At 41.7% G+C, this 16,907-nt stretch overlaps 1 protein-coding gene across 1 annotated transcript; it reads left to right on the top strand.

Moving 5' to 3' along the window:
• The first annotated feature begins 215 nt into the window (after window positions 1–215).
• st6galnac5b (ST6 (alpha-N-acetyl-neuraminyl-2,3-beta-galactosyl-1,3)-N-acetylgalactosaminide alpha-2,6-sialyltransferase 5b) lies at window positions 216–16,499 on the top strand. The gene is made up of 5 exons (XM_061078523.1): window positions 216–230; window positions 473–688; window positions 13,170–13,579; window positions 14,865–14,972; window positions 16,256–16,499. The coding sequence occupies exons 1-5, from the start codon at window positions 216–218 to the stop codon at window positions 16,497–16,499; spliced, it is 993 nt and encodes a 330-aa protein (XP_060934506.1).
• The last annotated feature ends 408 nt before the right edge of the window (window positions 16,500–16,907 follow it).

The raw sequence follows: 16,907 nt of genomic DNA, 5'->3' as shown, positions 1-16,907 counted from the left end.
TAGAGCTGCATGTTTAGGACCATGAGGAAACTGAGGCTGAGGGAGGGCGTCTCTCCCTGTAGAGGCAGAGCATGTGTGAAGAGTGGAGGGGAGCGTTGGTTTCTGTCTCTGCGCGCTGATCCGGCTGAGGCTGCCGCTCAAGTGTTGCATGCTGAAGAGAGAGAAAGCTGTAGGATGAAGGCTCGACCTGCGAGAGGACACGGGGAGAAATGAAGATGAAGATAAGAGTGGTAATTATGAATGACAGCTTCTGGAAATATCACTGTTATGTTCCGTTGTGGGGACATTTAATGTCTATTCTGTACTATCATGCAAAAGCATGATAGTGGCTCAGCTGACATTTCATTTGCAGCCTTGCATGAGAATCTTTTATATTGTTGCTCCTGCTTTGAAAGCAAAGTCCAAACAATGCTGCTTCTCGGCAGTTTTGGACATAAATGTAGTGACATTTGTGTTTCATGTGTCTCCTCAGTACCAAGGGGTTAGTGGCATCCTCGTCGTCACCATGGTTACCAGCATTATGTTGGTGTACAACAGCGGCTCCGGTGACAGATCACCTCCGTCATCAGCATCATCATCAACTTCCCGCCGGTTAGATGCTGCGAGTTCGGCCACAAAAAAGCCGAAGAGACTGCAGAGAATCACGCCATCTACACTCGAGGGGTACGCAGGTGTCATGGATCATAAGGTAAATAAGCATCAGCACAGAGGGACAGATCTGACTCCTTTTGCAATTTCTCCAATTTCACGTGAATGTCACAGAAATGAGGCGAAAAGGAAGCAAACAATTTGTGGGTCAGTTTCTGATATCAATCAAGAGCTTCGTCAGTATGTTTGGCTGTAAAATAAATGTGAGATGCAGGACAGTCGTACTGGTTGGCACAAAGAGAGATCACTCAACAACAACCACAGAAGCAGAGGGTCAGACCTCAGCTTGGTTGTGGGTCCCAACAAAAACATATCGCAGGGGCTGAGGGATCATTCAGTTGCCTAGAGAGGGGAGTGGGAATCCAGGAAAGCTTCATGCTGGTGGGTGAAAAGTGACTTGTGACCAAATATTTTGGATGAGGCACAGAGAAGAAAACATAGGCATAATCAGTCTGGCCATCGGGACCACCAAGAGGAATCCTGGTGGGCAAGTCGCCCTATACTGCTTATCCTTTGAGGGTCATCTGAGGTCCTGGAGCCCATCCCAGCTGACATTGGGCGAGAGGCAGGATACAATCTGGGTAGTCACCAGCCTATCAGAGGGCTGACACACAGGGACAAACAACAAAACACTCACAATCACACCCACAGTCAATTTAGAGGCTAAACCCCAATCTGCATGTACTTGGACTGTGGGTGGAGGTCGGGGTACCCACAGAAAAACATGCAAACTCCTCAGACAAAACTGGATTCCGACAGGGAACCTTTGTGTTTCGAGTTGACAGTTCCCCACTTCACCAGTAAGCCGCCCTAGCATAAACCAGTCAAACGGCATGTCATTATTTTAAGTATTAATTTTACATTTCATTAAAATGCTTACTATTTTATATACATATATATTATACTAAAACAGCATAATATTTTAGGTATAACAATAAAATTTTCCAACTTTGGTTGTCAAAATTGTTGAGCAACTTCTGTTGAAATGCTAAATATATGAAAAATAAGCTTCAAGGACTTTCAGCATTACTGTACCCTGTAAATGAACTATAACACCATGTAATCTCACTGGAGCTGAATATACCGTGGCATAGTTCCATCTCTAAATTCTCTTTGTAGTTTACTCCATTTCTTGATTCATAATTAATGAGTCCACCATGAAATATTCAGCTACGAAAGCATTTAAAAGGCAATGGATTTCTACCAGAAGGACTTACATGAGACATCACTAGTTTAATCTCTTGGCCATATAAGCACCACAACAGTCATTGTTACTTTAACGCAGGGGCCCATCAGTCAGACCCGGTGTTGCATGCAGCTCAGTTAGACAGATCGTTCAGGCAGCGTCCTCTCTGCCCTCGGTGAGAAATATATGCAGTGAAGCAAAGCAGAGTGGAAAGGACGTTGCGCTGCTGAGGCGGCACCAGGCAGGAGAAGATTTGGAGAAAAGTGTTGGTCTCAGTGCTTGATGATCAGTGACATAAGGGTGTGAGTGCTTTGGAGAGAGGTTTGATCCGGCTGATGCTTGCTGGACTTGTTCACAATCCTCTGAGATGTCGAAACCTCCATTAGCCTCTTTCAAACCCAATGAAAAAGAAACATTCATTCATAGATTTTTCTTATCGCAGAAACTCTTAAGAGAAACGAGAGGCTGCAGCCTTGGCACATTTATTATTCACAATCCGTCCTGACCGACCACCTTCTCCTGGTTGATGGCTGATTCATGATGGATTCACACTGTGACATTTTCATGCTGCTTAGTGTCACAATGCTGCTGCTCCTGCTGCACCCTCCGAATGAGCCAGGGAATGATTTAACCAAAGAGGTCCTGCTGGAGGGTGCAGGGGAGTGGGTGGATCAGTCTGTTCCCTTCAGGGTCATCTGAGGTCTGCTGTTGCTGGAGGGAGATCGTGACTTCAGCTAGAGCCCACACACATTCAAACAGCACCGGTACACTGATGCCGACAAGCCCATGCAAATGGCCAAACACGTTAAATTGGTATACCCCTCAAAGGTGAGGAGAGCTCTGTCTCATGTGTTTGTTGGAGCCTGTTTATGGCTCAAATCACTGTATGTGCATTCAGCTTGAATGTAATTTCACAAAGGTGGGTGGTGGTCTGTTTGGCTTGCCATAGAAGTCATAAAAACACACATTTATCACTGAGAATATCTTGCTTCACGTAGAAACATTTGGCTTGTTTCCTTCAGTCCTTTCGGTGCTTAATGGTGGAAAGGAAACAGAGAAGAGTGAATTCAAAACCCACAAATCTTTCATGTAAGATCAGACTTCAAAGTTCAGGATATTTCTAGCCTCGTCGGAAGTCTCTGTATTTATCATCTTGCTCTCTTTCTGCCTTCTGCAATGTTTGCGTATTACCGTTGAGATGTCCTCCTCTGGTATGTGTTTCTCTTCTTTGACAGGCTGCAGTAATTAGAGCTGCAGAGTTGAATAGTCGCCTTCAAACACACGCATCTACGTCCACACGTTTTGAGATTGAACACTGCCTCCACGTTCCTCTCTTTTTTCTCCGACGCTTCGCAGATTTCAGAGAGATGTTGACCTTTGAAGAACTGTCGGCAGAATCAATCTAACTTGCCCTTCTATACGCTCTAATCACAAAGACAGTGGGAGGGCATGGATGTGGACTGTGCAGGGAACCAGTTTATGATGTATCTACTTATTATGGACGATACCTTTCTGTTATCTGACACCCTGCCATGCAATCGGCCTCAGAGCAACAGGCAACATTAGGATGTCAGTTATGCACAAAAAAAGTCCTGTACCTACGATGACCCTTCTCTAACGTTTCATTTTAAGCGGCCTTGTAGAAATGTTAATGTGTAGGAAGCAGCTCCTAATTAGAGACGTTAGAAATGACAAAAAGATATTCACTTGCAAGATGATTTAATGGATGAGAATATGCTAATGTTTAATTTGGCTCACAGTAAGGAAGCACACCTAGCGAAACAGAGTGAATAGCAAGAGACAGAATTATGAACATCATGTTTTTTTCAAGCGCAAGCCACTAGCCGCATATAAAGATGGATGGCATGCAGTATTGGTCATAAGCCCTGCCTCCTCCATGTTTCCAGATGGACGTCAAATCTTTTTTTCTCCAAGATGATTTCTGTCATTGTGGCTTGTTCTTATCACAGAGATGCAGGGGCGGATCTTTCATTCCACCACATGTACAACATATATATGTTTTGCACACCTATTAACCTTGCTAAAGCAAATAATATGCCATCTTTTAGTAGTAAGAAAAAACAAGATGCTTAAAAAGAGAAGTTAGGGTCTGAGAGCAGTGAACCAAGGCACTGTGAGGCAAGGAGAGGGCGGATGCAATCCGTCAAAGCTTAAGAATCCTTCATTTTGCTCTTATAGCACTCAGTGCATATTGTATTACTATTTTAAAGGATGTAGACACTTATTGCTTATGTTTGCAATGATATTAATGACAAGGACTCCGGACCCCGTTATCCACCCTGGGAAATCCACCCCAACACTGATTATTTTTTCCTGTAAGTTTGGTTTTGATTTGTTGATTAACGCTATGAAAACAGGGTGAAATGTCATAATTGACATCTGAGACTGCCTTTCGATTGGTTGAGCCCTTGTATCAGCAGAACGTCGATGCGTTGGCTCTAATTGCTACTGTGCAGACTCCAGGGTCCAAATACACAAGATGGCAGCGTTTGAATCCTGGGATATTTTTGACCTAATTTCTGGAAGAAGTAGAGACGCTTCAACCATCTTCAAATACAGTCCATGGTGTAAACCAACCCAGAGTGATCTTTCATGTCTCCCTCTACGTGTTGCTAACAAGGCTGTGTCCTCGTCCCCCCTCCTCTTTGTGTGAAGATGACTGGATGAAGACGAGGAGCACATCCCCCTCGACTAGCCTGCTTTTGCTCTCTCAAACTGAGAGCAGAGCAACTTCAGGACTACTTCTTGAATGTGTGTCACCAGGAGTAGCTTAATGAGACATCAACTGTCAGGAGGGTTGCAGTGTAATTAACTGGCCTGAGAGAAAAGAAAAGAAAGCAGCGCTGATCGTTAAACCCTCGCACCGCAGAACAGGCGCCGCTTGATCTACCTCTGCTCTCGCCTGAGCCATTAACCTAATTCCACGCACTTTAGAAAGTGTACAGTTACTGCATTGCTCATTATCAGCCTCTAAATAATTTTCTGCCTGCAAGAAAATACAGCTGATGATAAATTCCCTCAGTTTCTACTCACCACTGTGCTGATGGAGGGGTGGGTGAAGTGTTTGAGTCCACAACACATGCTTTGAAGAAACATTTGGATGCGGTCAGACCTGAAGTCGGAGCTGTTTCGTGTCTTTTGTATCTGATTTGTTCTTTCTTTGTGAATATGTTGTGAAGTGTGTTATGTGGAGTCTGTGACAGACAAACTCAAACCAATAACAATACTCAGGAGTCGACACAAACAGATTTTCATGCTGTGATGATTTCTCCTGCTCACACCGGCCGTTAAGAGCTCCCCTCCTGATGTGCTTTCAATTTAAGTCATTTCAAAATCTTTTTATTTGTGCGTTTTTTTGCGGAAACTACAGTGTGGGGCTGTTGCAGACATGCACTGCACAATATGCTTTCCGATAAATGTCCTGCCCAGAATTCTAACAATTATAGTGCACTTTATAGAGTGATGGACATTGTTTTCCTATTTGACAGTAAGAAAAATACAGAGTACTAAAACCTTATCTTTCAAATCCCAGGTTGCTAAGGCGTGTTTCTTTTTTTCGGTTTCTCAGCACGTCTCCTCTCCAACCTCTAAATAGTTTGATCCTGCAAGATGTTTTCCTTTCAGGGCTGCACTCTACACTCGTCTTAAACTGAAAAGGGCGCAGGCAGAGGCACATTGGATGCTCTGGTGCAATATTAGAAGCTGGCTGTGGTTTGCTCTGAAAGCAATTGTGATTGTGGGCTCCCCTGGGAAAAGTACAAACAGGATTAAATTGATGAGGCTGGTGTCAGTGTGTAGGCAGTAAGTGACTGGGACTGGAACCAGAGCAGCAGTCCTTTCCTTTTTCTTCTGCTGCCCCTCTCAGAGTAAAGCCGTGGCTTTGAGTAATCCAGTCGACATCTCATCAGAGGTCGCTCTTTAAGGTTGAACCTATTTTTTTTTTAGATCGTTCTAATCCAGGAAAGTGTATTGCTTATGAGATTGTGCATTATTGATCGAGGTCGACAACCCTCAGTCTGCATGATAATCTGCAGACTGAGCTTGTCAGCAGGTGTTCAAGGACCCCTCGGGCCAATGCAAGGCTGATCATGAGCTGCCTGTAATATGAATTTGATTACCCAATTCACCCTTCTGTGGGTTGTATCCTCCACTCATTGCCATATGATATATCTATCCATCGGATTCTGAAAGCCTCTCTCACTGTGACACGAGGCTTGTAAGTGGTTATTTCCTGGCATCATCAAGCTGTCAGAAATCTGCGCATCAGCACCACTTTTTATTGTTTCACAGGCACTTTAGACTATGACACCATCCATGTAACTTACAATTGCCTTTTTACGAGTTTAACACATTCCCTGACCATTAAAATGATTCAAACTTGCTCGGGAGTAATTGTTTGGACAGTGCCGAGGGGGTAATGCTCTCAATCCGCTGCATGAAGAAGAAGAAACAGGAAAACGGGAGTGTGAATTTTTTTTTTCCGATGGCAGGGAGGGTGTGTTTGTGCGGTGAAGTGTGTAATCCGCTCCAGCCTACCTGTTATTGAGGGAGGAGGTATGAGCACAGGGACACACTCCTACAGGAAATGGCGTCTTTTGGGCAATGTGTCGGGGAATGAAAATAACAGCTCCTCCGTGCATCATCAGAGTGTGTGCGTGTGAAAAGAGGGGATTACAGCTGATTCTGGATCTAGACACTTTAAGACAGTTGCAGACACTTGCCAGAGAAACGTGATTGTATTACATAGCGTGATATCTAGAGGCACATCGAACTCTGCACACACACACACACACATACACACACACTATAGGTAATTGTTCAGCGTGGGGTCACAGAGACGGTGGGGGATCATTATAAATAGCAGTGGGAGCAGCACAGCCTGTGGCCCTGGTAATATCACCTGCATGTATGCACATACTCAAAGACACACACACACACACATACACACTATCACCTCAGAACCTGATGGAGTGTGAAGCTCGGAGCACAGTTCAGAATGTCAATGTAGCTCTCCATTAAGGTTGGGAATAATTCATGTGAACAGTCTCTGCTTTTTTTGTTGCTGTTGGAGCATTCATTCTGAGCTCACCTTCTCCTACTGTGAGAACCTGGTTGGACATAACAACATATCACATGCCAGCAACCGGTAGAGTTCAGACACACCAGGAGCTGCCAGGGTTCAGTATCTTGCCCATGGGCACGGCATGCAGGCAGTTTATGGGTTTTTCTTTAATCCATACCGCATCATTACACTAAGTTTCATGGAACTTGCACTATCTTGATTTCAAACAGACCAACAAAGTTATTGATATGGGTGAAGACATAACTTTCTTGGTGGAGGAGGACCTAAAAGAACTGGATTTGAATCCAAACTTTTGGCTGCATTATCAGTGACACTTTAGATTAAGCTTGGGGGAAAATGCTGTCCTGTCTGCATGTGTTGTTGTATATATAGACTTTACTAAACTTGGTCAGGGCCACATTATAAGGCCAAGCCAAAAATTTGCGAGCGATAATTTACCTGGAGGAATTTGTAGATTCATTAGAGCAACTAGCTTGGCTCTTCATAGTGTTCTGATGATTAACTCTGAGTGAAATGTGTCAACAAATATTGATCTGCTGTACATGAAACTCTGTGCAGACATTCACGTTCCCCACAGGATGACTCCTCCTGTCTTTGGGGTTCCCCTGAGATATTTATTTTGCATTGCCATGAGGTTGACCATTGTGGTTTTGAGTGAAATGGATCAACATATTTTATATGATTCAGATAAAATGATGGGCAGCATCAGAGATGGGCAAAAATACATCAAAATGCATTTTTGCAAAATGTTTTTTTGTATTTTTGTATCAAAATAAAATACAAAATACTGGTGCCAGAAAATGTAACAAAATACAATACATGTATTTGTATTTAAAATATAGGAAATACTTTTTCTGGATTTTCCATTTTTCAAACAATATGGTATAGCAGAGCATTCAGGTTTGAGCTATATAAAGTACACAAAGCTCTGGTGAAACCCACAAAAAGGAAGAACAGTCACAGAATGTCAGTGTACCTAAGCAAAGCTATTAAAAGACAACAACTTGATTGATTATGTAAATACACTACCGTTCAAAAGTTTGGGGTCACCCAGATAATTTTGTGTTTTACATGAATACTCTCACTTTTATTTATCAAATGAGTTGCAAAATGAATCGAAAATATAGTCAAGACATTGACAAGGTTAGAAATAATGATTTTTATATGAAATATTAATTGTGTTCTTCAAACTATGCTTTCGTCAAAGAATGCGCCATTTGCAGCCATTACAGCATTGCAGACCTTTGGCATTTTCTAGCTGTTCATTTGTTGAGGTAATCTGTAGAGATTCGCCCCCCCCCACGCTTCCTGAAGCCTTTCCCACAAGTTGGATTGGCTTGATGGGCACTTCTTGCGTACCATACAGTCAAGCTCCTCCCACAGCAGCTCAATGGGGTTGAGATCTGGTGACTGCGCTGGCCACTCCATTACAGACAGAATATACCAGCTGCCTGCATTTCCCTTAATAGTGCTTGCATCATGTGGAGGTGTGCTTTGGGTCATTGTCCTGTTGTAGGAGGAAATTGGCTCCAATCAAGCACTGTCCACAGGGTATGGCATGGCGTTGCAAAATGGAGTGATAGCCTTCCTTATTGTAAATCCCTTTTACCTTGAACAAATCTCCCACTTTACCAGCACCAAAGCAGCCCCAGATCATCACATTACCTCCACCATGCTTGACAGAGGACGTCAGTTTTAAAGAAGCTGCCAGTTGAGGATCTGTGAGGCGTCTATTTCTCAAACTAGAGACTCTAATATACTTGTCTTCTTGCAGAGTTGTGCACCGGGGCCTCCCACTTCTCTTTCTACTCTGGTTAGAGCCCGTTTGTGCTGTTCTCTGAAGGGAGTAGTTCACACCGTTGTAGGACATTTTCAGTTTCTTCGCATGGAATAGCCTTCATTTCTAAGAACAAGAATAGACTGGCAAGTTTCAAATGAAAGTTCTCTTTTTCTGGCCATAATCGGTCGGATGGGGACTTGTTATGGAGGGCTTTGTCAGTGAGGAGAAGGACTTTGTATTGGATGCCAGTTGAGATAGATATAATCGAACCCACACTTGTGATGCTCCAGATACTCAACTAGCCTAGAGGAAGTTCAGTTTTATAGCTTCTCTTACCAGCTAAACAGTTTTCAGCTGTGCTAACAGAATTGCACGAGGGTTTTCAAGTGTTTTCTAATCATCCATTATTAGTCTTCTAAGGCGATAAGCAAACACAATGTACCATAAGAGCACTGGAGTGATAGTTGCTAGAAATGGGCCTCTATACATCTATGTAGATATTTCATTAAAAACCAGACGTTTCCACCTAGAATAGTAATTTACCACATTAACAATGTATAGAGTGTATATCTGATTAATTTAATGTTATCTTCATTGAAACATTGCTTTTCTTTGAAAAATTTGGTAATTTCTAAAAGATCCCAAATTTTTGAACGGTAGTGTATATATTAATGGGACTTAACAGCCCATAAACTTTGGCTTTGTATCAACAAGAAATTATTCATCACATATGAATAGCATCACACATAAGTATGGAAGCCCATTTCCGCCACTGTGATAAAAAAAAAAAAAAATTGGTATCTCATTATTATCAGATACTATCTCATAATTATGACTTAGCATCTCATTATTATGAGATACTATCTCATAATTATGACTTAGCATCTCATTATTATGAGTTAGTATCTCATTATTATGACTTAGTATCTCATAATTATGACTTAGTATCTCATTATTATGAGATAGTATCTCATAATTATGACTTAGCATCTCATTATTATGAGATAGTATCTCATAATTATGACTTAGCATCTCATTATTATGACTTAGTATCTCATTATTATGAGATAGTATCTCAAAATTATGACTTAGCTTCTCATTATTATGAGATAGTATCTCATTATTATGACATAATATCTCATAATTATGACTTAGCATCTCATTATTATGAGATACTGACTGCAGGGTCTGTCATGCAAGTCAAATGTTGTATTTCGGTTACAGTGGCGGGCGTAGTTATCATTAACTCAAACCTTAACTTTACTTCACTGAGTTCCCAGCCTCTCTACCACTGCTCACCTGCTCTGCTGCAACCCGCCCACAGTCAGACACTAAGTCATAATTATGAGATAGTATCTCATTATTATGAGATAGTATCTCATAATTATGAGATGCTAAGTCATAATTATGAGATGCTAAGTCATTATTATGAGATGCTATCTCATAATAATGAGATACTAAGTCATTATTATGAGATACGGATTGTGGGCGGGCGCCACAGAGCAGGGAACCCGAGGCTGAGCGGATGCGGGGACAGCAGCCTTACTCGCGGAAGTGGGCGACTGTGCATCGATACAGAGACATAACAGGATCGATCCATGTTTTCTGCTCCGTTCATTGTCTTAGCGATGTGCTGCCGCTGAATAATTATAACAAGCGCTGCTCCAGGATCAGAACAGACGCTCTTTAAAAGTCCGGTTGTCTTGTGTGTGTCGGACTCTGCTTCCGCCTCACTTCCCTCTGACCCGCGCTCACTTCCCACTTTAACAATAAACACCAGCACCGATCACAAGTTATTAGGACACGTACAGGATTGATGTTTACTTTGTGTTTGTTTGAGTTCATGAAACACGTGTTGTGTGGAGCTGGGGACTACGTGCACACGGTGTTTAAACATGTGTTTCGTAACGTGAGATGTAACGTGACGCGCACAGTACAGGACCGTCAGCGTTAAAGTGACGGAGCGATCCGAAGTCTTGATCGGTCATCATCGAATAATTACTAAAAAATACATGTGATTATCAGTTTTAGTGAAGAGGAATAGAGACAAGCATACACACACACACACACACACACACACACACACACACACACACACACACACACACACACACACACACACACACACACACACACACACACACACACACACACACACACACACACACGCAGACTCGCATGACAGACCCTGCAGTCAGTATCTCATAATAATGAGATGCTAAGTCATAATTATGAGATATTATGTCATAATAATGAGATACTATCTCATAATAATGAGAAGCTAAGTCATAATTTTGAGATACTATCTCATAATAATGAGATGTTAAGTCATAATTATGAGATACTATCTCATAATAATGAGATACTAAGTCATAATAATGAGATGCTAAGTCATAATTATGAGATACTATCTCATAATAATGAGATGCTAAGTCATAATTATAAGATACTATCTCATAATAATGAGATACTAAGTCATAATAATGAGATGCTAAGTCATAATTATGAGATACTAAGTCATAACAATGAGATACTATCTCATAATAATGAGATGCTAAGTCATAATTATGAGATACTAAGTCATAATAATGAGATACTATCTCATAATAATGAGATGCTAAGTCATAATTATGAGATAGTATCTCATAATAATGAGATGCTAAGTCATAATTATGAGATAGTATCTCATAATAATGAGATGCTAAGTCATAATTATGAGATAGTATCTCATAATAATGAGATACCAATTTTTTTTTTTTTCATCACAGTGGCGGAAATGGGCTTCCATACATAAGGCCTATGTATACTATAAAAGCAAAATATAGAATTAAAACCAGTTGTACACAGGTAAAGAGCCTACATAAATTACTGTACATCAAGTTCTGCACAGAAAAATGAATAAAAATAAAAGGTAAAGTAAATCAATACAAAAATGAACAGGAAACTTATCAAGTGAGTAGCCTACTTACTTCTCTTTTACTGTACCGTGGCCAGTGGCATGGTAGGCCACATAGTTCTATATTACAGTGTTAAGTGTCTCATACAGGTTAACCCTGACATCCTTATGACAAAATAATCCTTCCATTTTCGTTCTTGAGACCCAACCACTAAGTAGCCAGTTTAGTTGCCTTTAAGAACAACTCACTTTTCAAATATTTCTGTTGTTAACCGCCTCCTGTGCGGATGGAATATTAATCCTGCAAACAAGAACAGTCTCTCAACCGGAACTGAAGAGGGGAGGGTTGTGTTAATCGAACAAAAATGAGCTGGATAAGTGGGTACTGCTGAAGAGAAAGCAGGTCTTTCCTGGTGTCCTCCAGAAAACGAAGGGTCTCTAACTCAGCTTTGCTGTGGCTTATGATCTCCTGTCTTTTCTGGACTTGAGTTTCTTCAGCTGAGAAAACAAAGAAGTCATCTTCCTCATCATCTTGGAGGTTGGAGGAAGCTGTTTCACTCTCTGCCACCAGGCCAAGATCTTCAGCTAAGTGGAGCATAAGCTGGTCGATTCACCTCCTTTCTCCTGACAAACGTGGTGGTAGCCAGCTCATTTTGAAGAATGGGTGAACTCGTGAATTGTTTTTGTATTTCGTGGAGAAAGTATCTTGAGTATTTTAAATACAAAATTACTCCACTCTAAAGTATTTTGTTACAAATTACATTCGATTTTTTATCGGCCCTATCAAATACAAATTACAAAATACTCAAAGTAATTGAAATACGTATTTCAAATACAAGTAATAGAAATACTGCCCATCTCTGGGCAGAGTGGTGCTTAAATAGTTTGCATGTTTGCCTCCCAACAAGGGACAGATTGTGTAGAGTTTTCTCTCGATACTGTGACTTCCTCCCACAGTCCAAAAACAAGCCGGTTAACTGGAGATTCTGAATTGTCTCTGTATGTTGGTCCTGTGATTGACTAGCAGCATGTACAGTGTAGCCAGCCTCTCACCCAATGTCAACTGGGATTGGCCACCAGCCCCCATGCAACCCTCAAACGAGAAGTGGTAAATATAATGAATGGATGAAATGATTTAACTCTTAATGACGTTAGCTGTTCTGTATAGTTTCTTTTGTTTTTCCTCTATCTGCATTTGCATGGAGCAGATTCATTTCCTATTTTCTCTCGACCTGGAACGATTTCCACTCGCACAGACGTTTCAATTCACACCAACCCACACAAATTTGCATGTACTTGTGTCAGTGAGTGTAAAAGCGATGATGCTGCATGCATCTAAAATTGGTGTTCTGTCTGAATACATGGCTAGTCTTGTTAGTCTTAGATTTGCAAAGCCTTTCAAATGCCAGAGTGTAAAATCTAAATAGGTTCTAGTGAAAAAACAACTGAAATGGTTGCGTAGTGAACATCGAAATGCTTGAGAGTACTACAGTGGATACAAATTGTCTGCCTTCAGTATTCTCTCATTTCTAACCTGTGCCCTTTACCTCCACAGTCTTTGAAGATGCATTGCAGTACTTGTTCTCTGGTGACCAGCTCGGGTCAGCTGACTGGGAACAAACGGGGTGAAGAAATCGATCGCTCTGAATGCGTCATCCGCATGAACGATGCCCCAAGCGAAGGCTACCAGCAGGACGTCGGCCAACGCACCAGTCTGCGCGTCGTTGCACACTCCAGCCTGCAGAGGGTGCTGCGGAGCAAACAGGAGCTGCTCAATGCCAGCCAAGACGCAGTGTTCATCTTCTGGGGACCAAGCAGCTGCATGAGACGGGATGGAAAAGGTCACGTTTACAACAACCTGAGGCTGATAAACCAGCGACTGCCCAAACTCCAAATTTACATTATTTCTCGGAGCAAGATGCTGAAGTTTGATGAACTATTTAAAAAGGAAACAGGGTTTGACAGGTGAATGTCCACTGCATGTCTTGTCTCTAAGAGGTTAATATTGGAGGGACATAACTGAGGCAAAGCACAAACACAAAAGAGGGACCTACATACATGCAGAAAATAACTGTCATCAGTGTAAAGCGAAATTTCACACACTGCAATACTTTGTGAAAATCCTACTGTGTGCAATAATAACTTCAAGCTGCAAACATTCAGGCAGGCAGGGGAAAGTTAAGATGATTCCAAGAGCCCTACATTGACATGGGGCCCTCAGAGAGAAAATAACGTCCAACATTGATAATGTGGGTGGGGCCTGTTATTACATTCTTTCATAGGGCCCTACATTTCTTGCGACTTCCTTGGCTGCAAACACACACACACATTATTACCAGTGTTTAAATTAAAACTGTACATATTATCTATTGGGTTCATGTGAGATTTGATCTCACAAACTGTCGTCTCACTAATGTCAGACTTAAGAAGAGTACTGTGTAGTATGTTTCTATGCACTGTTGCCGTGTTTATATATTACAGATCGTAAACAGTTGGGGTGTAAAGATTCTGAGACCATGACCAAAAGAGTGAAATTAAAGTTTACAATCTTGTATGATGATATTTGAAAAAAGAAGAATTTTAGGCTACTGGTCGGCCTGTTGAGATATGGTTACTTTTCTAATTTGACAAACCCCATTTTTCATTTATCAATCAAAGTAGCAAAGTAGGGAACATTTACAAAAATAACTTTTTGGCATATTTCCAATAATGTTATCTTTATTCTGACAGTAGACAAGACCAGTAATATTTATCTCTTTCTCACTTCTGACTACAGCATTAACACAACAATACATGGAAATCATAAAATTATAATTCTATTCAAAGTTAGAACAAGTTGTATATCCTCTCAATACAGGATTACACATTACACCTATTTTACTGTCTTCCAACTGTATGTGTCGCATGACTATTTTGGTCTGCTCGTGATCATGCCTGTGGTAAAAGTAATTTCAGTTTAATTAGCTCAAGATGGATTATAACCCTGATATTGCAGAACCCCCTCAAGCTCATTCAAGTCAGCAGAGTGGGAACATTTTGTGTAGAAACAAAGAAGGTCTTTCTTTTTGCCTTCATCTATATCTATTTCTGAAAACTGGAGCTGACTGATCAGATAAAATGTAAAAACAAGGCTTTGCAGCTTGTCTCATCCAATCATTATGTTTCATAGAAGGAGCCAACATGCTCTCTGTGTATTTGCACTTTATCTTCATGGATTTGCTAGAAATGGTGATGCTCTCTTGTCTTCCAGGAAGATTTCCAACTCCTGGCTGAGTACTGGCTGGTTCACCATGGCCATAGCCCTGGAGCTGTGTGACAGGATCAACGTGTATGGCATGGTGCCCCCGGATTTCTGCAGGTAGAGTCAGATTATTGTTTGATCCAAGGTTTTCTAGTTGCCCAGCTGGATTAAAAGAGACAGCATGACTCAACAGAAGCACATGGTGCACAGATGACATAGCTTCAGAAACTCAGTGCATCTCACCACAAATAGGAAAAATAAAATACTACCACGAATATGTGGCTCCAGCAATCCATGCAGTGTTCATTTATTAAAATGAACAATGAACAATCGGGGTCCCTTTATAGGTGGGAGGCGTAATTCATGTAAATACAAGTCTGCATGCAGAGTGGTGCATGGATGCATTATCCATTGATTGACCAGGCAGCATAAATTTACAGGATTTTTACAAAAATGTTTAAAAAATTACACGTGAAATATTTACAGTAATAACTCAGACATTTATTAAAATATGATAATAAAGTAAACATGATGAAGCCTATCACATAAAATACAATGCCCATCAATTAAAATAAATAATACAAAACCATAAAACCCGCACTATGTCCTTATCTCTAATCCTCTGCTGATTCATTTTGGGTTGTCTTATTTTTATCTTAGTTCTGTGTTTCGCGTGTAACGTCATATTATAAAAGGACATCCAGACTCTTTTGAGCACTCACTCTCTGCATCACGCTGCTTCATCTATTGAATTATACATCCCAGACACCGTGGAAATGCCTCCTACCCCATGACTTACATTTTTAGTTTGTCACTTCCTGTTTGAGCAAGTGGGGCAACTAGTGCATGAAGAGGATGGGATGCTCTCATCTGCCGCAGCTTCACTGTCTGTGATTTACCGTGTGCTGACAATGCGAGTGTGGGTTTGACATAGAAATCTGGTCGAGTGCATCTTTAATGGTGTCGTCCACTGGTAATGACAATGTAACATTCACGTCTCACTGAATGGACTGAAAATACAATGCTATGTCTTTTTTAATGTCTAAAATGCAACACTCATGGGCACTGGACATTGGAGAACAATTTGGTTCTCATGTGATGCTGCAAATCAAGAAAGGACAGTTTGAGGGAAGTAACTCTCATGTCATCCGCTGAGCTCCATGTAACTGAAAGTATCAGAGCAATGAGCTGGTGTATAATGAAAACATCTTTTAGCCCACATTCTTATCATCTGTCTGTTTTTCTTTGTTCTCATCTCCATCTGTGACTCACTCCCTCTCCTCCCCTCCTCCACCTCATCTCATAATTATCCCTGTGCTACTTCCACACGCATTCCTCCACTTTTGACTTTCATGCCTTCTCATGCTGTACTCCTCTCTCCTCTCTGCTCCCGTGTATAGGTCCTCCTCCCATCCCTCCGTGCCCTATCATTACTACGAGCCCCTGGGGCCCGACGAGTGCTCCATGTACCTTTCCCACGAGAGGAGTCAGAGAGGAAGCCACCACCGCTTCATCACGGAGAAGACAGTGTTTGCTAACTGGGCCCGGGCCCTCAACATCCACTTCTACCAGCCGCACTGGAGGCCCGCAGCCATCGTTGCCAGCATGAACAGCTCGTGCGCTCCGGCTCCTGCTGGATCCTGATTCTCTCTCCGGAGATGATCCTAAGAAGCGTGGGACATGAGTGTGGACAGATTCCAGTGTGCAGAACTTCCAGTCTGGTCAATGCACGTGGCCGAACCAGGACTGAGCGAGCGGCTGCGGCAGAATGGGATCATTGCATTAGCAGCACAAAGGGTCAACAATGGTATAGAAGTGTAACTATTATAGGATGGTTTTCATGGAGGCCGGCTTAACTTTGTGTTTTTACTCTGTGTAGAGCTGCCTTAATAACGAGCCGTCAGAGAGCGAGCATGTGATGAGTCTACACACCACTGCAACAACTGGAGTAGGACTGATCAAAACTCAACACAGATTGATTGAGGTCATGTCGTCTGTATTGTTGTTGGGTTTTAATTCAAATGAATTTATATTCTACAGCTACACACAACA

This window comes from Limanda limanda, chromosome 9 (assembly GCF_963576545.1).
Source record: "Limanda limanda chromosome 9, fLimLim1.1, whole genome shotgun sequence".
In the NCBI taxonomy this organism is placed as follows: Eukaryota; Metazoa; Chordata; class Actinopteri; order Pleuronectiformes; family Pleuronectidae; genus Limanda; species Limanda limanda.
The sequence above is the reverse complement of the archived record's forward strand: the minus strand, read 5'-3'. Positions and strand labels throughout refer to the sequence as shown.